This window comes from Hermetia illucens, chromosome 4 (assembly GCF_905115235.1).
Source record: "Hermetia illucens chromosome 4, iHerIll2.2.curated.20191125, whole genome shotgun sequence".
Lineage (NCBI taxonomy): Eukaryota > Metazoa > Arthropoda > Insecta > Diptera > Stratiomyidae > Hermetia > Hermetia illucens.
Window position 1 is genome coordinate 160,010,383 of NC_051852.1, and position 25,228 is coordinate 160,035,610.

General features: G+C 41.7%; 1 protein-coding gene across 3 annotated transcripts in view; it reads right to left on the reverse strand.

Moving 5' to 3' along the window:
• Positions 1-2,286: 2,286 nt before the first annotated feature.
• Positions 2,287-25,228, reverse strand: part of LOC119655920 — a 256,712-nt gene continuing 233,770 nt past the window's right edge. For 2 of the 3 annotated variants that reach the window (XM_038062086.1, XM_038062088.1), the window contains 2 exons: positions 23,748-24,410; positions 19,502-23,682 (listed from right to left, as the gene is read on the reverse strand). In XM_038062086.1, the coding sequence (XP_037918014.1) occupies positions 21,653-23,682; positions 23,748-24,410 (2,693 nt within the window). In that variant the 3' untranslated portion in view covers positions 19,502-21,652. Of the gene's footprint in view, positions 3,241-19,501; positions 23,683-23,747; positions 24,411-25,228 lie in introns of those variants that run through there. The other variant, XM_038062087.1, reaches the window with a different exon arrangement.

Sequence of the window (25,228 nt, forward strand, 5' to 3'; positions counted from 1 at the left end):
GCAAGCGTTGAATGCGCCGAGCAGTAGGTCTGGCCGGTTTTGGAATACCAATTTGTATACCTCTGCTGGAATACCATCGGGTCCTGGCGCCTTCTTGTTTTTCATAGAGAGGACTGCCTGTTCCAACTCTTTTATAGAGAAAAGTGGACAGTCCTCTGCGCTCTCCGCACCGACGTCACCATCCCATACGGGGTGGGCAGGGAAGAGTGCCCTTACAATGCGGTCCATCTGCTCGGCCTTAAGTGAACAGGGTTTCTGCAGAGCCCCGATTTTTCGGGTTACCAGTTTTTAACTGAGTCCCCACGGATCCCTATTCACCTCGTCGACCAGATCTTGCCAGCAGCGAGCTTTGCTCTTGTTTATTGCACTGCGGAGTCTCCTTTTGACTGATTTGTACTCCATCATTATGGTACATGCCTCCTCCCGGTCGTCTAGACGCTGTGTTAAGCGGCGGAACCTGTGACACTCCTTCCGGAGCTCTGCGATTTCCACTGTCCACCAATCCATGGAAGATTTGCCGCGCCTCGATGTCTTCCTGGATATGGAGGCTCCGCAGACTGTCGTTATCAGGTTCATAACTGAATTTACGACAGTGACACCCGTTCCCAGAGTTTCGACAAACTTCCCGGTGTTCACCTTCACGACGTTCCATGCCTATGATAGCATAGCCAGGGTAAAACTGTACACGGCCATGACAGAATTCAGTATCCCGACGAAACTAATAAAACTGACTAGGCTGACCCTGACTAATGTGCAAGGCTAGATAAAAGCAGCAGCATCAATCTCAAGACCATTCGACATCAAGAACGGTCTACGACAAGGGGATGCCCTATCATGCGTCCTCTTTAACCTGGCCCTCGAGAAAGTGTTCCGTGATGCTGAGGTAAATGCGAGAGGTACGATCCTCTTTAAGTCCACCCAACTACTGGCCTATACTGACGATATCGACATCATGGGAAGAACCACCCGAGACGTACAAACTGCCTTCATCCAGATCCAGCAGGCGGCAATCGGAGCGAGATTACATTAATGGAGGCAAGACAAAATATATGGTGGGAATGTCAGCACCGAAGACGAATCAAGCAACAACATCAAACCGCACTGGTCAAACACGAAGAAGAATAAGGATAGGTGAAATCAACTTTGAGACCGTTGACAATTTCTCCTATTTAGGGTCGAAAATCATAACCGATAACAGCTACGATGATGAAATCTGCGCACGGTTGTTGTCACCCAACAGAGCCTATTTCAGGTTACAAAGACTGTTCCGCTCGAAACGTCTCACCATAGGGTCAAAGCTTTTACTGTACAAGACAATGATCTTGCCAGTCCTCATGTATTCTTCGGAGACTTGGGTTCTTAGCAAGAAAAATTGCGAACTCTTGGCCACGTTCGAGAGAAGAATCCTCCGAAGAATTTTTGGCCCCCTACATGAGGATGGACGAGTCCCTACCCTACATAACGACGAAATCTATGAGCGATACCATGATCGTCCGGTTGTGGATAAAATCCGGCTCAATAGGTTACGGTGGGCGGGTTACTTAATCCGTATGGATGAGGATGATCCAGTTCGGAAAGTCTATAAGGGCAATATCTATGGTAGAAAAGGAAGACGAGGCAGACCCCCGGGATGTCTGGAGTTCCTTATTAAGGCAGGCCTAGACCGGATACCGGTTGTTGCGTCGTTGATAATGGTGATGAACATCAACTAGCCCGTAGACGGCCTAAAATCAGTTGTGGACCTAGAAGATTAAAAAGAGATTATTTGCCGTCATTTTAAGGTCCGCTTATGCGGAGGCCCACAATTTTGCCTTCTGAGTCTGCATCGCTGTTGAAGAGCTACCAATTCACTCAAATTGAAAACTTCCCAAAAGATATTCTCAAAGTGTATTTTTCTTAAATTTGTGTCGACATATCAATCTTTACATTATTTTGAACAAGATACTGAAAATCAAATGCAGCTGTACAAAACCTAAATCTCCATACAAAAATGTACTTCTTTTTGTAAATGAATACAAGGTGACGAAGTGGAAAATATGAAGTTTAGCATTAAATTAAATTAAATTTTCCTTTATTACGTGTATTTATTTAGTTGATGATGATCTAATTCACAAATATGATTCAGTTCCATTATTAATAAAGTTATTCATAAATTGAATATCAACACCAGCTCGTCGAATTTCATTTTCAATCTTCGCTATTCCATGAAATTCATTTAAGTTTTCGTAGTTTTTATTTTTTACAAATTTATGACATTTTATCATGTAATAATTTCATCTTAGTTTCTTTTTTTTTTAAATTGTATCACAGATTTTAACCTTTACCATCTTGTATCCTCTTCCCACTTGAAATTCTTGAACGGTTCAGTAGCACAACATTATCCCGTAATAAAGTATTTTTTTTTCAGCATATTTTAGTTAATTATTTGCTCATTATTTCACACAATCACTAAAAAGTGTTTTTTTTTGCAGTTTATTTTTATGCCCAATTGTATCTGTTCTATACACTGTCTCCTTCTCAATTCAAACTTGATTCATAGCTAATTAAAAGATAGACGTATAAATGCTTTCAATTTCCAAAGGACCTAGTTGACTATATAATCATATAAGTACAAGATAACTATACAGTTGTATCTCTGTTTGTAGTAGCCACTGTAGGTTTTGTAATCAGGCTCTTAGGCTATCTTTATCTCATAAATCTGACCAAGTGAACTCTGAAATTCGTAGTTTCAATAGAATGTCCTTAATTGCCTTTTAGATTTCTATAATTTCGCATTCTTTTAAATTCTTCACTGAACCGACAAAGCAGAATTCGATTTTTCACTATAAAATCAAAAGTATCTTTTCTCGGTCTTTTTAAATTCCTTCAAATCAACAGTAGCGAGAAATATAAAAAATATATCTGAATGCTAAATTGTTTACATATCTGTTAAAAATACTATTGGAAAATCGGGCTTATCAGCTCTATGGTTACTTTTATATATACTTCGTACTTAAAGGTATGTTACAGACAGGGTGAAACTGTTAGGTATTATCGACTTTATTCCTAGGACATAAACTTTGTAATTATACATTAGCTCTGCAAACTGGTTAAATGCTAATCTTATTGATTTCAGTGTTGTCGCAGATCTAAAATGGATTTTTTTAATTTGTTAATTGTTGAATAATTGATGTCATAAGACGGACTCTTCGCCACTGTTTGCCCGAGAGAGTTGGTGACGTTGGGGCTGTTGTTGGTCATCTGAAATAAAATGAGTTTAGCAATTTTCTATACGAAATTAATTAAATTGTAAGTGTTACTTATAATTGGAATGAACTTCACTATGAGACTATCGAAAGCCCAGCTAACAATCACCGGACTAACCACCACGTAAATCAAGGCAAAGATTGAAATACACATAGGGGAGTTCCCCGAACCATCAGCTTTTGGAGCCGACTTCGGTTGGCAGTCAGCCGCGACAAATAACAAACCTCTATCCATCGAGAATAATTTTAACGAGCGACGTTAGTCGGACGGATAATGTTCGTATTTTTATATTTTTCCACATAGTGGAACCAAGTCCGCCAAATATGCGAAGACCGGGGGCCCCTCTGATGAAGATGGGGACCCGAGCTCCCAGGGCGAATAAAGCCCTCATTTTCGCTTAATCCATCAAGGGTCACCGGAAGATCTTCGCTCTTATCAAAGGGCAAGGTGTCAAGCAGTGCACTGCAAGATAGACTGACGCGTAACATAGCTCCCTGAGGCCAACCTATCTCTCTCTGAGGATGAGCTGTCTCTCCTCTAGGACGGTGCGTAGCTTTTCAGAGGCCAAGCCTCTCGTCTACCAAGAAAGTTAGTGAGTGGTGATAGCCACACCCTGTACGAAGTGACCCTACTATTAACAGAACGCTACGGATCTAGACTGGGGGAGTCGAAAAACACCTCCCCCAATCCAGGGTGTTATGCGAACCGTGCCCATTGGATAGTTTGCAGTCGGTGATAACTGAATGTATTCGAACGGAGCCTCACTGATACCTGTGTCGCCTCAGTGAGAATCAAATGAGTACAAAAAAGAAAAGAAAACGAAAACCAAACAAGCGGCGCCCCGTACCGCACAAAGACTGGTTAATCAGGCGGAGGCACATCTCCGAATTACTGAGAGCCAGGTGATTACGCCCAAGAAAGGAGAAGTTGGGATGTCAAGCAGTAGATCCAAGGTTAACATTGGCATACTGCGTGGACAGCTGCCAACGAACACCACTGCTCAAAGAGCAGGGACCAGCAAAAGCACGTCTGAGATAAATATAACAGACGTCAGGAAGGCGACAGGTCTCAGTGGCGCCGGTGTTTAATGGTACCTGCGCTATCTGAAGGAAGGCCTGAAACCAGTAGAGGCCCTTAAGAAGGCTCAGGACAGACCTAAGCCATCTCTACCGAAGCCGAGAAAGCGGGGAGCAGCAGAGATCAGCCCGCATGAAGGGAATGCTCCCAAAAAATCCAAACCTGAACCCAGGGGGGAAAAAAACCCGGGCAGGTCAGGAGTGAAGGCAACACCCAGGAAGCCCGCCATTAGCTATGCTAGTGCCGTCAAGGGCATTCGACTGGCCATGCTGCCAAAAAGGTTTCGCCCTTGTCGCCAAGCAGATGATCAAGGGTTGGACTTCGAAACTCGTGTTCACAGGGATACGCTTTCGACCAGGCCTTATACTGATAGACTGCGCGACGGAAGGAACCGCAGAATGGGTTAGAACCATAGTTTCTAAATTGAAATAATAAAACTTGTTGTTTCTTTTTCGTTGGTGTGGGTATTTATTCTTGCAAATACCGATATTTCGGGAACAAGTTGTTTGCACTGATGAAGGGAACAAGTGGTTCCCGAAATATCGGTATTTGCAAGAATAAATACCCACACCAACGAAAAAGAAACAACAAGTTTTATTATTTCAATTAATTAATCGTTGGAAACACCGCATAATTTCACTCTGATTAACATAGTTTCTAGATTGCCAGGCTGGGAAGTGGTGGAACTGTCAACATGTGCTGGAGATGATATACCAGGAGCCCACATGGTGACAGTTTTTCTGCCAAAAGCCGTGGCAATTGAAACGGAAGACCTTATCTCCATACCCGACTATGGAGAATCTTCAGAAGCAAGGTGGAGAGTCAGGGTAAACTCCTCACGATCGGGGCAGATGACCAATCCCTGGAGGCAATTAAACGTCGGAGTTATCATATCAACTACCGATTTGGCAACATACCCGTTCATGTGCACAGGGAAAAGTCGAGGAAAGATACCTCGGAGGAGGCACCGGATGGAAAACATACCAAGGTCCCTGAAGAAGTCTCGAAAGCCATAGAGGCGGAAAGGACTGGATCAACCAGGGAGATAGACCTGCTGGCCAGTGAAGAGCAGAAGCCGGACGACCTAGACCTAGGACTCCTAGGGCTCAGGGTGGACAGCGATGCGCAGGAAAGCGCCATGTCGGAGAGGGAGGGTGACACTCCGACAGTGGAGAAGAGCTTCAAACAATAACGGAGCCAATGGCCAGCACTAAGATAGCCCAGATAAACCTCCACCATGCGGGAGCTGCATCTGCGGTGATTGCAAGGGCAAGTTCCAAGGAGAACATTGGAATAGTGCTGGCTCAAGAGCACTGGGTGTACCGGGGGCCGATTCGCGGTCTGCAAGGAGGAAGCACGCAGGTAATTTGAGGCTCCGCTTATGAAAAACCAAGATCTTGCATAATTCTGAAACGTAATTTAAAATATATATCTTTCAGAGTTCCTGACCAGGGACCTTGTGGCTATTCAAGTCTCACTGAAAACCGAGAAGAACACTCAACAAGCAGTCGTGGCATCGGGATACTTCCCAGGAAACGAAATCCGGGCTCCACCGGAACGAGTCTTTAAACTGGTGAAGTACTGTGAGTAGAGGGCATTACTACTTTTCCTCGGCTGCGATGCAAACGCCCACCACGAAGTGTGGGGAAGCAGCGACACCAATTGTAGAGGTGAGTACCGTCTTGAATTTATTCTTAGCAATAAGTTAGAAATATACAACGTAGGAAACACTCCAACATTTGTGACCAGCACTAGACAGGAGGTACTAGATATAACTCTAGGAAATGAATGGAATGGTCATGAATTGGAGGATGTCGGATTAGCCCTCTATGTCTGATCACAGAATAATCAGATTCGACATTGAGGGAACTCTGAAATAAAAAGAATAATAAGGAATCCCAAGAGACTGGATTGGGAATCCTATACAGCGCACCTGAACAACAACATGGTTGACCTTCAAGAGGGCGGTGACATCAGGAGCGAACCGGAATTAGAAACAGTGGTGGAAAACCTCAACACAGCCGTCATCGACGCATATGAGGCCAGCTGTCCTGCTAAGACGTTAAGTTGATGACTTAACCATGGTGGAACAGGAACCTGGTCGGAACGAGAACAGAGGTACGAAAACTCTTTAACCAGGCAAAACAAACCGGGGACTGGCAGAGGTACAAAAATGCACGGACTGCGTATAGTAACGAGATCAGGGAAGCAAAACGGAACAGCTTCCGGGAATTCTGTATTGAAATCGAGCAAATCACACAAGCAACCAGGCTTAACAAGGCTGTAGCCAAAGACAGGGCAATATCCTCTGTCTGTTTGAAGAAAGAAGATGAGAATGAGGAGGACAGAGTATCCTCGCTTCTCAAAACTTACTTCCCGGGGTCTTACCCTACGATGGAAGGCGACAACATTCTGCTTGGCACCCCAACAACGATAATAGGGGGAAGAAGGAAGAACTGGAAACTAGCAAAAGAGGTATACTCAGAAGCTAAGGTAATGTGTGCAGTGGGCACTTTTAAACCACTGAAATCACCCGGAGTAGATGGCATTTTCCCAGCACTAATCCAGAGAGGCCTAGAAATCATCTTAGAGTCTCTTCTGAGAGTGGTAAGGGGCAGCATAACCCTGGGATATGTACCAAGGGCATGGAGATGGGCGAAAGTGGTCTTTATTCCGAAAGCGGGTAAAAAGGATTCTTTTCACTCTAAATCTTTCAGGCCAATTTGCCTAACAACGTTCGTATTCAAAACGGTGGAGAAGGCCATAGATAACTGTATTAGAACTAACGTTCTAAGGCGTAATCCCCTATATCAGTGCCAACTCGCTTACCGAGCAGGACAGTCAACTGAAACTGCAACATTGCGAATCGCCTATTTTCAGGCACGCTTCAAGAAATTGTGCGAAGATGCCTATATAAACTCTCAATAGAAAGGCTGCAAAAATTACCTCAGGTGACCTGTCCGCACTTTCTGAAAGAAATGTATGCTAATCTATTTTCCCACCACCTCCAGTTATCGAGGAGGAAATGCGGGAAATTGGAAATGAAGAAGATCCCAATAGTTACGGCGGGGGTATAACAAGACTCCTTTTGTGGAATACTGTGTATAATGGAGTGCTTTCATTCTTAGGAGGCTACGATGACCGACTTGGCGATGACCTACCTGTAATTGTTTGAAAAAAAGGCATCCAGAGGTTATGAAGGTCTAAGTGACGGACACAGTAACTTGGGTGGAAAAAGCCGAGCTGACCGTGGCGGATTAGAAAACGGAGGCGATCTTCGATCGGTCACTTTCATTGTACTACTCCTATATAGTAGCGCAGTCAAAACACTGGGAAAGGCGGAAGGCTTTATTTGTATTAATAATAATAATCGTTGGCGCAAGAATCCATGCTGGATCAGGGCCTTGAAGTGTGTTAGAGCACTTCATTCAAGACCGTAACGGTACACTAGGAGGCAATGTGGTCAGCACTGCGCTCGCTTATTTGTATTAACCACATTTTTTCACTGCAGTTCACGCTTTCCTAATTTCCGGGCATTTACCACTTCCGACAATATGCCGGTTATCCGGTCCCTCCTTCCCTTCGCACAAAATGCATTTGGGGTCTCTATTGCACTCCTTGGCAATATGTCCTTTCTCCCCACACCTTCAACACCGATCGATATCGCAGGGTTTGCCTGCGCAGACCACTTGCGCATCCGCGATTGAGATTGCTATCATTAGTGTACCGTATAGAAATCTTGACGGTCGTCAAGCCATACAATATAGCATGGGTCAGGCGGCTAGTGGCTTTCTGTGGGCAAAAATAAGCGGTATATTCGTATACAGCGGCTACGCCCCACCGAGCCTCACACTGCCTGAGTTTGAAGACCTGTTAGACGATCTTATTCACGACGCAAGGGGACGTGGTCCAAAGGTGATGCATGGGTCATCAAGTGGGGCAACAAAGAGACTAACGCAAGGGGGCTCTGCTAATTAGAAGTATTCGCCCATTTGGATGTATTTCTGGCCAACGACGATGATGTAAACACTTATTGGAAAGAGGGATCTGGTTCAATTATAGATCTGACTTTTGTCAGCTCTGCATTGGCACGTGATCTGTCCTAGTTAGTTAGTACTTCACGTACAGCGACTGCCAGGTAATCACCGTTGAACTAAGGACGGAGCCACAAGGCAGGAGGTGTGGTTAGACCTGCCTAGCAAAGCAGGCACCTCCACGGATAGAGCTCTCCATGTCTTACAAAGCATCTCTAAAGCACGTGACGCGCCGATGCCTAGGAGATACACATTCTCCACTAGAAGGCTCAATTAATGGTGGAATAGTGAACTTGGTACTGCTGCTTGAGGCTGGTAAAACTCCAGGTGAACCATCCTCTTATAGACCCATATGTCCTCTAGACACTATGGGGAAAATGTTGGAGCGGGTAATTTACAACAGATTACTCTCGATTGTCGAGAGCCAGAGAGGTCTTTCAGATCGGCAATATGGGTTTCGTAAAGCCAGATCAACCATTGATGCCATGAAAATGGTTACTGGCTCGGCCGAAAATGCCATTCATGGAAGAGGTAGTACCAGAAAATATTGCGTGATGGTGAACCAGGACGTGAAGAATGCATTTAATTCGACTAATTCGAATCTCATACGAAAGTGCCTGGCCACAATTGGTGTTCCCACCTATCTCGCAGCTATTGTCGATATCTACCTGCGAGAATGGTCACTCTGGTATGACACCGATGATGGACCCAAGGAGTACGTGGTCTCCGCGAGTGTCCCACAGGGCTCCGTTTTTGGTCCACTATTGTGGAACATCATATACAATGATGTACTTAACCTTCCGGTTCCGGAGGAGGTGGTGGGTCATGCAGATGATATAGCGAAGCAATCAGTGCTGTCAAAGTCTGGTTAGAGAGCGCTGAACTGGCATTTCCGTAGGAAAAAAAGGAAGCGGTGTTCATCACAATGCGCCAGAAGCGAAATTATGCCCGCATTAGGATTGGCAACCACATCGTCACTTGCAAGTCGACAATCAAATACTTGGCAGTGATGATAGATACGAAGTTAAGTCTTAAACAACACGTGCAATATACTTGTGAGAAGGGATCCACGACGAGTGTGGCTCTGGCAAGGGCCACGGTATGCTTGTAGGATACATATTGCCAGGGTGGTGAGCTCGATCTTGATATATGTCACCCCTATTTGGCGAAAGGCATTTCGCATATTATGTAATGCTCATAAACTGAGCGCGGTCTATGGGACCACAGCCCTAAGGCTGTGTTCTGCCTTCAGAACGGTCTCAGATGAGACTGCATTCGTCATCTCCGAAATGATGCTAATTGACATCTTGGCGGATGAGGCGACAAGTATATACAATCTGAAGACAGTCTCTCTTTTGTCGCAGATGAAGAACGCCGAAAGCAAAGATTTGTAAATAGGTGGCTGGCATGTTGGGATCACTCGGGAAAGGGCCGGTGGGCACACAGACAACATGAAGAGATTAATTATAATCTCACTCACGGGGCCTGGGGGATATCGCCAGCACCGCTACAGGTTCAAATAGGACAATTCGTGCAATTGTCAAAACAACGAGGGAGTTTCCGAGGACCCAGGGCAAATATTCTTCTACTGTCAGAAATTCAAGGACCAGGGGACAAACCTAGAGGAAACTTCAGGTGAAGCACTGATCCCAGAAAATGTGGTGAGGAGAATGTCAACATTGCAGAAGGATTGGGATGCGAACAACTCAATGATCGCTTCAATCTAGAGTAAACAAAAGCGGAAGAGGTAACGAAGGCGCGGTTACGAACGTCGCGCATAGAAGAGCGGAGAAATAGCTCCAATGAACTAACTCCGCCCCGTGATATAATAACTTATGGTGGTTCCACACGTTATACAAAACCTTAAAAAAGGACTGTTTCCACATATGGAAAAGTGGGAAATAAAACATAAGAAAATACCTTGTAAGCAGAAAACGAATCTCTAAGCCCGCAAGGTCGAACCACTTATTCTAATTTCAATTCCAAGCTTTTCTAATTTCTGCGAGTTTTAATTTTAATTAATAATTTGCATTTACAGCTGTAAGACAAAGATGCATCGAATTGGGAAGGTTTTAAATCACGTCGGGGGATATTTCTTTCCAAGTTCCCTACAATAGTTTCTGTTGTGGTGTGCCGTTTATAGAGCTGTGGAATTCAAACAAATGACACAGATATTCCATCAGGTTAAAGATTACCGATTGGGAAGGTAAATAGGATAGGCGTGGAACATTCGGCGAGAACAAAAGTACAAAGATCGGTGGGAAAACGCGGAAAGCAGTGGGCAGACTCTGTTGATGAAGACAGTTCAACATTTTTCGAATTTTGAAATTGGAGGAGGAGATAGTTGGAAAAAAAATATCCTGACGGCCAAGCCCCGAAATGGACTGTAGCGCCTGGACGACGACGGCAGGTTAACTAATCGAATAACGATATTCATGTGCAATGTAAGCTCAAAATTTATGTTTTTCTTTAAACATTAACGAATAAAATGCAAAGTAATCTATATATATAAAAGAAAGTCGTGTTAGTTACACTATTTATAACTCAAGAACGGCTGAACCGATTTGGCTGAAAATTAGTGGATAGGTAGCTTAGAAGCAGGAGACGGACATAAGATATTTTTTATCCCGTTCGACCGCGTTTCCGTGAAGTCACCATAAAACGTGGTATAACAAAAACGCATCTGACATGGAATAACAAAACGCAAATGCCAGCTAAACGTAATTTTGTCTATGGTTAAGTAGAAAATTTAATAATTTAAATTTTGTCAGAAATATATAATCATTAGTAGTTTGTATTCTTTTTGAATAATCATTAACAGTGCCGCGACCAGAACGATCGAATCTTTCCCGACAAAGCCGTAATGCAAGCAGGATACGAAACATTGCGAATGAATTGACTGAAGAAGCACAAGGAATTGCCCGTGAAGAGCGCCGCGTTACTATGGCTCGACTTCGTGCTTCTCAATCACAAGAGCAAAGCGAAGCAGCCCGTGAAACGGCTCGGTTGGCAATGCCAAATCGTCGAGCGAATAACAGAGATCAACAAGTAGATAATTTTCGACGCACAAGAAGAGATTTATCAAGTGCTGATTTGAATCGAGCAGCTTTTCGATATGATCGACGGCAAGTGTTTCAAACGATAACCACGGAAAATAACGGCGGAGACCGTCACTGGCAACGACGGTCATCCACTGTATCGCTGTCGATCACCCGATGATAACGGTCGAACTATCACAACAAAAGTGAAAAGAATGGATTTCGTTGTCGACAACAGTTCAAGACACATTGCAACGTTGAGTATTGCAATTCAGTAAAGTCCATAAAATACATTTGCAAATATGAAGATATTTTCCACTAAATTCGTGTGAGTTCCAGAAATCCCGATCTTGAGATGAATGAGGAGATGGATAATCGGGCTTTACTCTTGATCGAAGACATGTGTTATCTTATGTGCAATAGTTTATTAGTCAGGTTAGGAATGCCAGCGCCAAATCGCGATATGAATGATGCATTTAATCGAGAATTGGAACGGGAACGTGAATATGATCACTAGGAATTAGATTTAGTAGTTCAAACGAATGTACCACTGTGAAATTCCCAACAAAAGGAAATTTATGATACATTAATGAAGGCAATTGATGATGGAAATGGTGGTTTATATCTCCTGGATGCCTCTGGTGGAACTTGTAAGACATTCCTCATGTCAGTAGTTTTAGCCGCTGTTCGTGCGAGATTCCACATTGCGCTTGCAGTTGCTTCTTCTGGAATGGCAGCCACATAGCAAGAAGGATGCCATACGGCTCATTCAGCATTAAAATTGCCGTTAAATCTTCAAACTATTGAAAAAGCAACATATAATATTTCAAAAAGCTCCTGCAATGGCTAAAGTTTCATCAGCATCGAAAATCATCATCTGGAATGAATGCACAGTGGCGGATAAACGTGCATTAGAAGTATCCGGATAGCTGAATGTACGGAAGGTCGCGGTTCAAATCTCACTGGTGGCAGTGGGATTTGTATCGTGATTTAACGTCGGATACCAGTCGACTCAGCTGTGAATGAGTACCTGAGTCAAATCAGGGTATTAATCTCGGGCGAGCGCAATGCTGACCACATTGCCTCTTACAGTATACTGTGGTGTATTGTTTCGGTCTTGAATGGAGTGCTCTAACACACTCCAAGGCCCTGATCCAATATGGATTGTTGCGCCAACGATTATTATTATTGTTAAAATGAGTTTTTTGAGGAGCAGGACGGAATTATGTATGAAACTGGCATAGCTGATTGAGAGTAAGATACTTTCTTCTTAATTTTTTAGACAGTTTTAAAAAAAAATTATTTTAAACGCGTTTTTCTTGAAACAAAATTTTTTGACCTGGTTGACACGATTTTACAAAAATTATTTAACCGATCGAGCTAAAACTTTGAGGGGCTATTCGTCACATACCAGGTGTACTCCTAATTAATTTCCGTCTTTTCGATAGATGGCGTTCTATCTTTAGTGTCGCAGTTGGTCGTACATACCTGTCATTTTGTTTAGTTGTTGTCGAGTGTCTAAACTGCGTTCACGTTTCCCCAAACAGTTCTTTCAGCAAGTTTTTAATGCGCGTTAAAATGTCGGCGTACGTACCGAATTTCGAGCATATGCGCCATGCATTGCTTTTCATGTTCAATCAAGGAAAAAAAGTATCCGAGAGCCACTGTGCACTTGTGGAAGTTTATGGCGATCGTGCATTAACACTTTGAACATGTGAAACGTGGTTTCGACAACTCAAAAATGGAGATTTCGACCTGAACGACGGCGCACGCTCCGGCAAGTGAAAATCGTTGGATGACGCCGAATTGCAAGTATTATTGGATGAAGAGGGAACTTGCAGATACGTTGGGAGTTCAATACCAAGCAATTTCGAAACGTCTGCGAGCCATGGGGAAAATTCAGAAGTATGGAAAGTGGGTGCCGCATGAACTGACCGAGAGACAAATGGAGAACCGAAAAGTGACGTGTGAAATGCTGCTTTAACGATACAAAAGAAAGTCTTTTCTCCATCGTAGTCAAGTGGGAGGTGCTTAACCATGCGGCTTACCTTTTTGCATAGTTGAGCCACGCACTTTCTGAGAAGCGCTTCGACTCTTACGAAAATTTGCGGAAATGCATACTGAGTGGTTCACCTGCAAAGACAGTCAATTCTACTGGCGTGGTATTCACAAATTACCAGAAAGTCGGAAAAAATGTGTAGAAAACGATGGAAAATATTTCGAATAAAATAACTGTTACGGTTCCTGTTTAAGCCATTTGGCCAAGTTCTCTCCAGCAGCCGCATCTTTGGAGCCAGCCCAATGAAAACAAATCTGCTTGCGGATTTAACCTCTTCCGTCGTTACATCATATGTTATGCAAATGACCTATTTGGACATAGCAAGATTCTTTTCCGTCATTGCATCAGCATGTTACCTACCAAATGGTGTATTTGGCTTCGACATGGCTCTCTTCCGTGTCAGCAGGTACAGCAGGTATCGATTTGCCACAAACAACAAAACAAATAATAATAAACAAGTGTTATTGTGTTGTGTACAAGAACACTTTCGAACTAATATGTAAACATGGAAGAGTCAACGATAGGTGAATTAAAGAATGATATTGCTTTTGATTTTTTAGTATTCAAGAAGTCTCTGGAAAGAGCTAAAGTGTTCTAGTCGAGAACACTTTACAACGCGCGGTTGCTCTTTAATTCGCTTTTTAGATTTATTTAGAAATTGAGAAAAATAGAATTGTCAAAAGTAGAATATTGTTGTTTTTTGGAAATAAAAGTAAGTTTTTTGAAAGTGGAAACGCGAGTGTTTTTAAGGGAGGGGTAGGGTCAGAAAATCGATTTTTTTTACATTTTCTTATAGATAAACTTTTCAAAAATATTGTGTCAAAATTTCAAGTCAAACGGAGCAAAACTCTTAAAGTTATAGCCGTTTTAGTCCCCTCTACTCTAACAGCGTACCTGCCGTAGCTGAGCGCGCGGAGCAGCTGTCGAACAGGTATACTGTGTATAGCTGTTTCGCTCCATTTTACTATTGGGATACGGTTCCTTTGGTATTCGAGAGAAGTAATATTATTCAGCATTTATTTAGACATTAAAATGCCGAGATATTATAAAGTTTCTAGAAAGGAAAGAAGTAAGGAAAGAAATTATTTGTGTAGAGTAAAGAAAAGACCAAACCCGAAGAAAACACCACGGAAAACTTTAAACACGAGTAGTGCGTCTGCAAGTAAAATTAAAGTGAGTACCGCAAAAAATGTGCCAACTGATCCAGAAAAACATTACCGCATCATTGATTTTTTATTAGTTTTCTCATCAATTTCTACCTTGGTGAAGTGTGTTGAGTGCGGTGAAAAAGTTAATTTTACATGTACTGGCAAAGAAGGGCTTGGTTTTGATATTCAAGTTACATGTGCTAAGTGTAATCCACGCTACGTTCCATCAAGTATGAAAATTGGTAGAACCTTTGAAATAAACAGTAGATTTGTTTTCGTTATGAGAATACTTGGACTGGGACTCGCAGGCTATAACAAATTTTGTGGATTGATGGATTTGACAAAAAATTTTGTAACGAAAACCACATATTCGGACTATATTCATAGAATTGTGACTAAAGTAAAGGAGACAGCCGAAAACTTTTTCTCATTTGCTGCTGAAGAAGAAAAAAAATTGACTAAGAAGTATGAAAATAAAGATGAGATAACTGCTTCGGGCGACGGAACTTGGCAAAAACAAGGATTTAATTCTTTGTATGGTGTAACTTCAATGATTGGTCACTGGACAGGAAAAGTTTTCGACATCTTTATCAGTAGCCTATTTTGTCAACTGTGTGTAATTTGGAGAAAAAAACTGACGCCAATTGGGTTTGAGGAATGGTTTGAAGAACATGAGAGTAGTGGTCAATATACAGCTAATCACTCAGGAGCATCCGGTAATATGGAGGTAAATGCAGTTATTGAAATGTTCAAACGTTCAGTTGAGAAACATGACGCCAAGATCGGCAACTATGTAGGCGATGGAGATAGCAAAACTTACGGCAATCTAATCGAAGCCAAGCCTTATGGCGATGATTTGATTGTAGCTAAAAAAGAATGCGTGGGACACGTGCAGAAGAGGATGGGCACACGTTTTCGAGATTTAGTTAAAAGTCATGTTGGGGAGGTTCTCATCAAAACAGGTAAAAATGCTGGAAAAAAAAGAAGAGTTAAAACTCTTGGAGGTAAAGGCAAACTTACAGCAATAACCATCGATAATCTTAGTCGATATTACGGTTCGGCTATTAGAAATAACTGTGACTCAGTTCAGAAGATGAAAGATGCCATTTGGTCTACATTTTTTCACCAACAATCAACTGACGCTCACCCACAACATGAAAAATGTATGAGCGGCGAAAAGTCATGGTGCCCTTATCAGCGAGCGTTAGCTACAACAGGCGTAGAAAACTTTAAACATGATTATTCTCCGCTGCCACAAGATGTAATTGATGCAATCGAACCAATCTACAAAGATTTAACAGATGAAAAACTCCTGGAAAGATGCATTGGCTGCTACACGCAAAATGCAAACGAGTCACTGAATCATATGATTTGGCAAATTGCGCCGAAAAAGTTATCTGTCAGCCTTCCAATCGTTGAATTCGCAGCTAATATTGCTGCTGTTACATTCAATGAGGGTTCAGGAGCTCTATTAAGTTGTATGCATGATTTGAGAATCGGCCTTGGACCGAGTGCACACGCCTACGTAAAAGAAGTTGACGCAGAACGAATTGGAAGGGCAGAATTCAATGCAACTACGCAGACAAAAGAGGCGAGAATTCAAGAAAGACTTGACAAAAAAATGAAGGAAGATCAGTATATTGCAGAGGGAACTGTCCTTTATGGTGCTGGAATCGATGACTCGGTGTAAGGTAAAGAAAAAAAAAATTTTCCATCATTATTGTTTAGTTTTTTGTAGTTCAAAACTTTAAACGCGTTTTTCTCGAAATCATTTTTTTTCCCGTGTTCAATTGCCTGAAAAAACTACTCGACCGAATCTTTTCAAATTTGGCACACGCTTTCTACATATAAAATTACTTCCCCCAACGATGCTTTTTTATTTTTTTTCCCTTTAAGGGTGTTTTCCACCCCCAAAATGGCGAAATTTACCGTGTAAAATCGCAATTTTGACTTAAAACAATCAGAAAAAATTAAAAAATCAAAAAATGATAAAAAAAAAAGCATCGTTGGGGGAAGAAAATTATCATATTTTAACGAAATTCATTTGCTTTTTTTATTTCAGATGATCCTGAATTGAATTACGTTGAACACCGCAAATCAAGTTTTCAAAAAGACGTCATCGAAAATTCACTGCCATTCGCTCATTTATCGATATTTTTGAATAAAAAAAATTACCGAATATAGTTCAAATGTTACTTTATAACATACAAAAGAGTAAAATAAATTTACGTTAACTATCATATATCTTCTAAAAAAATTTGTAAAAAAAGTGTTTTTTTTGCACGCTTGACCCTACCCCTCCCTTAATAAATCCAAGAGTTCAAGAGTTGAGCAACGCGTAAATATGGAATTAAATCTTTAGCTTTTCCTTTTCGAATGCCCTATCGTTCCTGAGCTAAGTTTCGGCAGCCCGGAACGAGAGCAACCACGGCCATCACAGTTAAATCCAGGAGCTAGTGCGCGAGCTTGGCCAACGCCCAAGCAGAACAGCCCCTGGACGAGGCCGTCTCGGATATCGCCGAAACAGCTGGTCCTTCGGGCCGGATTCTACGATCCAAAGTAAGTTTTTACACAAATTAATATTATAAAATATAAAAATCAATTGCTGTTCGTTGGTCCCGCTAAAACTTGAGAACGGCTGAACGGATTTATCTTATCTTGGTTTTGAAATGTCCGTGGAGGTCTAGGGAAGGTTTAAAAGGTGAGAAAAATTCGAATAATTGCCGGTAAAACTCTAAAAACAGCACTTTTCTTCTTCCCATATAAACGTTTTTTTCTAAATAAAATTTAGAGTCAATTTGAGCTTTATTGATATTCAATAAAGTTCAATCACTCACTGTGTTCATCGGACCTCATATTACAGCTATGAAACGGACAAATTTTTTAACGCAACTAGAAATATTTGACAACCAAGTGACAATCTTTATTTCTAAAAAGACAAAAGACATCAAATGTTTCACAGCTCAGAACATGTTGTATTGGAAAATAGAATTTCTGTTTTTAGTATATGTGTTTCTCACCGTTTAAACCTCTGAATTTCCATAAATATTTCAAGACCAAACTAGACTACCTAGACCTAGACTAGATATTAAGTTTTGTTACAAATTAAATTTCTGAATGCAACGATAATATTCGACAACCAACTAATATGTCAATCCATCCTGTTGCACTTTAGAACACGGAAAGTAGTATTACGATGTGGCGCGGCAGGATTCGCAGCATTCGAAATTTATTTCGAATGTTGCGAATGCGAATGAATAGATGGCGCGGAACTCTCCAATTTTTAGAACCCGCCACGGGAGTGAAGAACTAGCGGTGAGACAGTGCCGTTGGTTGGGACAGGAAAAGACCGCATGGAAATAAGCCGGTCTCTTCTGTCTCCAACCTCGCCTGCGGACAGCCGTGTTTTTGTTGGTGATAACGATGAACTAAATCAATTTGTAGGGATTTGCGTTTCCCCGAAGTATTGTGTTGTATTTCAATATTGCAATTTGAATTAAATCAGTGTTTTGAAAACTCGAATGATTTCGCATTTGAAAATTTTGTCGTCTTTACCAGAGCCATTTGGGATCATTGTCTGGAATTCGATCTTCGGAGTGAGGTTTTTTGTGGCTGCTGGTTGGACCATGATCGCATCCTCAGAGTTGATTCGGATTTCACGTTAATTGCAGTACAGAAGATTGTCGGTGAGGCTTCTCGCTTCGGTGCAGTTCGGGAATTGGAAAATGAACAAACTAAAACGATATCTATGAGTGCGCGAGAACTTTCTTTACTTTGGCGATCCTTTGTGATAGTGACATTCCAGATAATGTGCTCTTTTTTTTTGTTTTTGATATTTTGTGATTGTGACACTTTACTGTTAGGTGAGCGATAAATTTTCTCACTTTGATTATTTACAATTTACGATGCCGAGGAGAAGACGACCTGACTTAGGTCGTCGCAGTCAATCAAATGTACGAAGAGTTACCTCACGTGCTAACCGCACTGATGACTAGAGAGAGGCAGATCAAGAAAATAGTCGTATTACTATGTCAGAATTGCGTTATTTAGTGAGTGATAATGAAGTAGATAGCCTTAGAATGCAACGAGTTCGTGCACATCAAACACAACAACAGCTATCACGACATAATGAAATTGATCGAATCCGCAGACGAAATGCTTCACAATATGCTTTTTTATTAAATACGGATTCGTTTTGTTTGTTTTAAAATTATTTTATACAAAAGTTTAGGTCTTTTATTAATCGATTGAGGCAGTTCGAAGTCTGCCGGGTCAGCTAGTTATAAAATAATTTCTCTTGTGTAAAAGGAAAATAAAGTGCGGGAACAAGTAGTGATCAAATTAAAAGCATTGTTTGTGTTCAGCCTACACAATATTAAACTTGAATTACTTGAACAGCACCTATAAAGATCCTCTAACATCGTTGGTGTGAATTTCTGTGGTGTTGTTGATACGTGGGCGCGTTCAGACCCAAGGAAAGGTCCTTATAGTGTTGCGCCTCCCACGTTTAATGTGTTTTATTCATTTATTGAAAAACGGAATTTAATTAGGAGTACACCTGGTAGCCTCAAAAAGTAGGTAGGATAGGCATGGGACATTGGGGGACAACAAAAGGACAAAGATCGGTGGGAAAACGCCGAAAGCACTGGGCAGATTCTGTTGACGAAGACAGCCCAACATTTTTAGGATTTTGAGATTGGAGAATGAGGTCGATGGCCCAAGATAGTTGGAGGAACAATATCCTGACGGCCAAGCTCCGAAATGGGCTGTAGAGCCTGGCCGACGACGACAGATTTACTAATCGACTAACGATATTCAAGGCTCAAAATTTATGCTTTTCTTTAAACATTAACGAATAAAATGCAAAGTAATGATTGAAATAAATAAAACGAAAAAATGTTCAATGTGCAACGAAATTTAATTATAGAAATAAAAATCTTTACCATCTTTTTTTTTGTATTATCAATAGCTTTTCACGTTTGCTTCCTCTTCTTACATTAGAAAAGAAATAATGAAAACTGATTCATTTAAAGTGTTGAAACAAATTAACGTAATTATAAATTTTACAACTTATTCTCTATCCTTAAATCTTGAATATTTAGTACAGTTTACATTCTATTATTTATTTCTTATTCCGTTTCTAATTGTTAATTTCTATTCAATGATTATTTTTTTACATTTTATATCATCTTCCTTCCTCTACATGATAAAAAAAAACAAAAAAACGTAATATAAATCATGATAAATACGTATCCATTTGCTTTTCTTAGCCTTAAACTTTTCCGTTGTTTTTTTTTCAATTTTTGTATCATTTAGAAATGTTTTAACCTAAAAGATATTTACAGAATACATTTAATATTACCATAAACATTTTAACGCTATTATTTATTCATATATTATAGATTTGTTTTACATCGTATTTTCTATTAAGTCCGTTTTAATAAAGGATCTCATATGGTAGGTAATATAGGGGTGTGTGTACTTTAGAGCGATTTTCAAACGAATTATGTAGAAATTGATACGTGGAGGTGAGGTAAAAATTGATGATATCTGTATTTGAAAACAAATGTGGTTAAGGCGCGTCGTGGTGCTGGTATGTTAGTAATTAGTCTTAAATATTAGTTATGAAGTACGTTTTCAGCTAAAATGTATACTTTGTGTTTCTCTTAGTGTTGGGTTTAACTAAAATTGTAATTAATACTAAATTAAGGTTTTAATAAAATAAAAACTGATTCTGATTGTTATACTCTTTCTTTTGATTTATTAGTTTCAATATGAATATGTTACAGCTTGCAAGTAATTCTAGATAAAAAAAACAGGAGGAAACTTAACGCATTCTATCAACTATCAAGAAATCATATCTACATTCAAGAGAGAAGCACTAAATATTTCTTCTGCGGGGCTTGTTGCGAAGAAACAATCGTGGTTGAAATGCATGATTTCTGAATTTTAGTTTAGTTTGTCGACTCAAGCTCGCAAAGACTCTAATGTCCAATGCGCGGATGGAATTATATGAGCAAGCAATGAATTCCCATAACGAACAAGAGTTCCTTAAAAAGGCTCATATTTTCCAAGCAATCTTCCGAAAATTAGGAGAAACCTGTTCCCCATAAACTACATTATATTTTACAGCCTAATCTTTAATTGCGAGGGCACTTCTAGATTGCACCAGTATCTTAGAAACGCACAAGCCTCGAATGTCCCGGTTCTAAACAAAATTCGATTTGCACTACAAAATCGCTGTCTCCTCATCCCAACCATGTTTGTGCATTCAGGGAACCGGTGAAGGAAAGAACTTTGAAGGACTAAGTGAAGTTCAATTTGAACATAAAAAAACCCATGAAAAAAATCAACTTTAAGTACATAAGCATTGTACGTGTAGGCTAGCTCCATTCGCGGACCTGAAACAGTATTTCTGTAGCAACTTAGGCAGTCGTAAATATTGGTTACGCCTTTTCATTAAGTTTACTTCTTCCCACGAAATGCATCCCTTAAAGTTCAATTTTGAAAGTACTTTTTACATCAACACTTCTCTTGAAAACAATTTCAATTAAAATTAAAATGAAGCTCTTTCGTATCACTCATTATTTATTAGCTTAAATGTATATATATATACAAAGCTAACTAGTCAAGTTAAAAATATTACACTTTACTTAGGACATTTACGAGAAATATTCACTTCCTCTAAACATTTGACTACAAAATTTTCTTGCAAGTAAAAACGAAAGGAATACCGAGGGGGGCGGGGCGAGTAGCACATTTAAAGCTTTTCCTTAATCGATCATAGATTGAAACTTAAAAAAAACACGCACACATGTCTTGCATGCATGACATGATGGGAAAATCAACATTTCGATTTCAAATTTCTGAAATTGACTCAAAAGCGTGGCTCGTACAGCGCGACAAGATCCCGAATCAATTCGGAGGAGAACATTGCAGATGGCAATTTCAGATGAGAGATGATGGTCTCAACCCTTTCTTTATCGTCCTGAATTCAGTTAAATAACTACTTAACGCTCGTCCTTTTCAAATTCATACAAATGTCGACTATCATCGACTAGCATCACTTGCGTTCACACTAGAGTTATCATCTGATTGCTGGATTTGAGAGGTTGCGACAACGACACTTGTTCCAACTGCCGTCTGGGTTGACGACGAGGAGGGACTATTACTGGGCTCGCCTGCTGTTGTCGTAGGTTTACTACCAACAGTGCCAGCACCCGTACTATGAATTGGTGACGGTGCTTGATTTATATCTGCCCCCGATTTACTCTCATTAGTGATTGAAGGATTGTTGGGGCTTGTCTTAGAATTAGTGTTGTTGCTGGCCTGTGGGATATTAGATCGGTTGTTACCTGTTGTTGAACTGGAGCTCATTGTAGCAGTCGCCGGTGAAGGATCACGCTCGTTTGTTGATTTCGTTGGCTGGTCGCTAGTTGCGTTGGTAGTGTTAGAGGAACTACTGGTGTTGGTTTGATTACTATGAGCAGTTGATAGAGGTGGTGTAGCCTGCTGGGACCCTCTTTTTGTAGTATCTTCAGGCGATTTCACGGCATCAATACAACTGGTGTTGTTAGGAGGAGTGGGGTTCAATCGAGGTGCATCTTTGCTTGACTCTGACGTGGGTTCACTGCTTAGAGTATTATTACCATTCAATTCATGGGTTAGGGACGGTGTAGTTCGGTTGGTATTTGCCGAGGGTGTAGATGAATTTGGTGCACTCAAATCCAATGTAGTCATATCTTTCTCACTACGCACAATCGGACTGCTCGACAAACGTCCACTGCTGCCATTTTGATTACTCGGAGGACAGTTATTTGGATTCACTGTCTTCGCGGACGTTGTTGAGTGATTATGGTTTCCACTAGACGGATGAGCGAGTGCCGCCGTTGTCATATGTGGTGGTGGTGGATGATGGTAATATAAGGAACTAGAAACCGTCTGAGCACCGGATGGAATGTTTGCACCAATCATTGACGATGTAACGCTCGTTCCGCCTGCCGATTGTTGTTGCGCAATAGACGACGCAGTAGAATAAGCCGCCATTTCTGCCGATTGTTTAGAAAGTGCAACTGCTGCGGCACTTTGAGATAGATTCAGACTACCACCCATTGGTGAACTGGTCGTTGCAAGATTCAAAGATTGGCTGTGAAGTTGGTGGGGGGACATATGCGGATGTGATAGATTTAATCCAGGCGGTGGTGGTAGACCCAGGCTAGGATGGCTAAGGCTTGTCACCGGCGACGAAGAATGCGCAGCCATGGCAGCTAAGCTGACTTGACTGTGATGCGATAATCCGGAAGCGGCAGGGTGAGATAAGCTTAAGCTTGTAGGCGGTAGATGATGTGATAAATTAAGCGATGGGGATGAATGAACACTTGGAGGAGGAGGTGGTAAATTCAAGTTACTGGGAACTGCAGCCATGCTTAGTGCAAGATTTAAGCCTAAATGAGGACTCTGTCTCTGAGCAGCAGCAGCTGCTGCTGCAGCGGAATGGTAGGGTGAAATGCTCGAAAGTGGATGGGTCGCACGCAGTCCAAGTGGTGGTCCAAGTGTTGGTAACATAGGTGGAAGAAGATTTCGAGGATACATTTGCGATGAATAATGGTGAGATGCCGATATCATTCGCTCGCGTTCACGGGCCTCTCGTTCTTTTTCCCGTAGTTCGCGTTCTCGTTGCTCCTTTTCACGTTGCTCTTTCTCACGCTGTTCCTTCTCACGTTGTTCGCGTTCACGCTGCTCCTTTTCTCGTTGCTCACGTTCGCGTTGTTCTCGCAGCTCACGTTCTTTTTCCCGTTGAATTTCTCTTTCGCGTTCTTCTTCACGGGCGAGACGTTGCCGGTGCTCCTCTTCTAGTTTAAGTCGTTCGTGTAAGCCAGGAACACCAAGGCCTAATGGCGACGTTCCGTTCGGTAACATTGAGTACAAGTGCGAAGCGTACTGCCCCGGGAGATGAGGATACAGTACATGGGGATTAGGATGTGGATGATGCACACCCGCGCGAAACATACTTTGAAGGCGTTGATCGAAGTAAAGCTGTTCTGGATAAGGTAAAGCCGCTGGATTGAACAAAGCTGCACCTAGGAACATTACATCTTCATTACTAACACTATTAACACTAAAAATATGCAATAGAAAAACCTACCTGGTGGCATTCCCGCTAAACTGGCGAATGTGGAATAGGCATCTAAAGGAAATGGTCCTGCAGGATGCAACAACCGGTCATCTGATTTATAAGGCTGGAATCCACTACGAGCCAACAATTCTGGCTGCATAGAAGGAGGAGCCGAAGCATTCAATCGTGCAATCTTTTCTGCAGGCTGCGGCGATGGCACGGCGCGTTTCTTACTAATTTGTGACGACGGGGATCGATCATCTGCACTCAAACGAGCATCTACTAATCGTGAATCATTCGCTGATGACGTTCTGGGCATTGATGATGCATTTGGTGCGCTACCGCTATTTGTTCCAGAACTATTGATTCCTCTATCACGCACTGATCCTTCCTCTTCTTCCTTAATGTCAGCCTGTTTAGCTAAATTTCGTAAAGCTGATGCAAATGGTCCGCGTCCTGAACCCCCACCACCACCACTATTACCAGGGGCATTGACAGCACTAGAACCTGACTGTTGATTCGATGCAGCACCAACTGGTGAAGGGACTCCTATATGATTGCTAACTACATGATTACTTATTGTAGGCGGTACACCAACGGCAGAGGGATTTGATGGCGATTGCAGATGATGCGGTGATGGTATTAAGGGTGCTGGACTAGTTGCTGGTCGCTTCTGTCCTGCTTTCGCTTGTACTGGAATAAAGAAAATAGAAAATTAGAAATTAGAAATTAGAAGATATTATATTTGTGATTATTGGCATGGATTCATGTGATCAATTTCAAGGAAGACGGTGATGTTGAACAAAACCGTCTGTTATCCTATTTTTCGTTCAACTGGTTTACTAAGTATCATTTTGAAAATGAGGTTCAAACATCGAAAGATCGGAGATGGTCACTCTACACTCGATTCAGCCTACAGCAGTTGACTGACGGCCTAGGTCCACAACCAAACAAAATTTAAAACAACTCGGAAAACCGGAAGCTAGACGCTTCAGGTACGAAAGGTTTCGTGTGTTTCTTAGTAGGTAGCAAGTAGTATATGCATATATTATGTGGAGTGTCCACTTTCGGGTGATATTGGCATTTGACATCTTCTTCTTTTTCTTCAGCCTTTGTCCCGTTCACAAGCGGGGTCGGCTCGTCGTGATCGGCTTCGCCATTTGGCTCTATCGAATGCCTGATCTGGGTGCAATCTCGAGGCTTTCAAATCCCCATCCAGCGTATCAAGCCACCGTTGCTTAGGTCTGCCTTTTGGTCGTTTACCATCGACTTCGATGTTCAGACCAATCTTGGCAAGTGAATTCTCGTTTGCACGAATTGCGTGACCATACCATCGAAGACGCCTCTCTCGCAACTTTTCCACGATCGGTGCAACTCCATAACGATCGCGGATATCGTCATTTCGGATGTGATCTAAACGTGTGACGCCACTAGTCCAACGTAGCATCTTCGCCTCCATTACCGCAAGACGCCGCTCATTGTCTTTTATGGTCGGCCAACACTCAGAACCA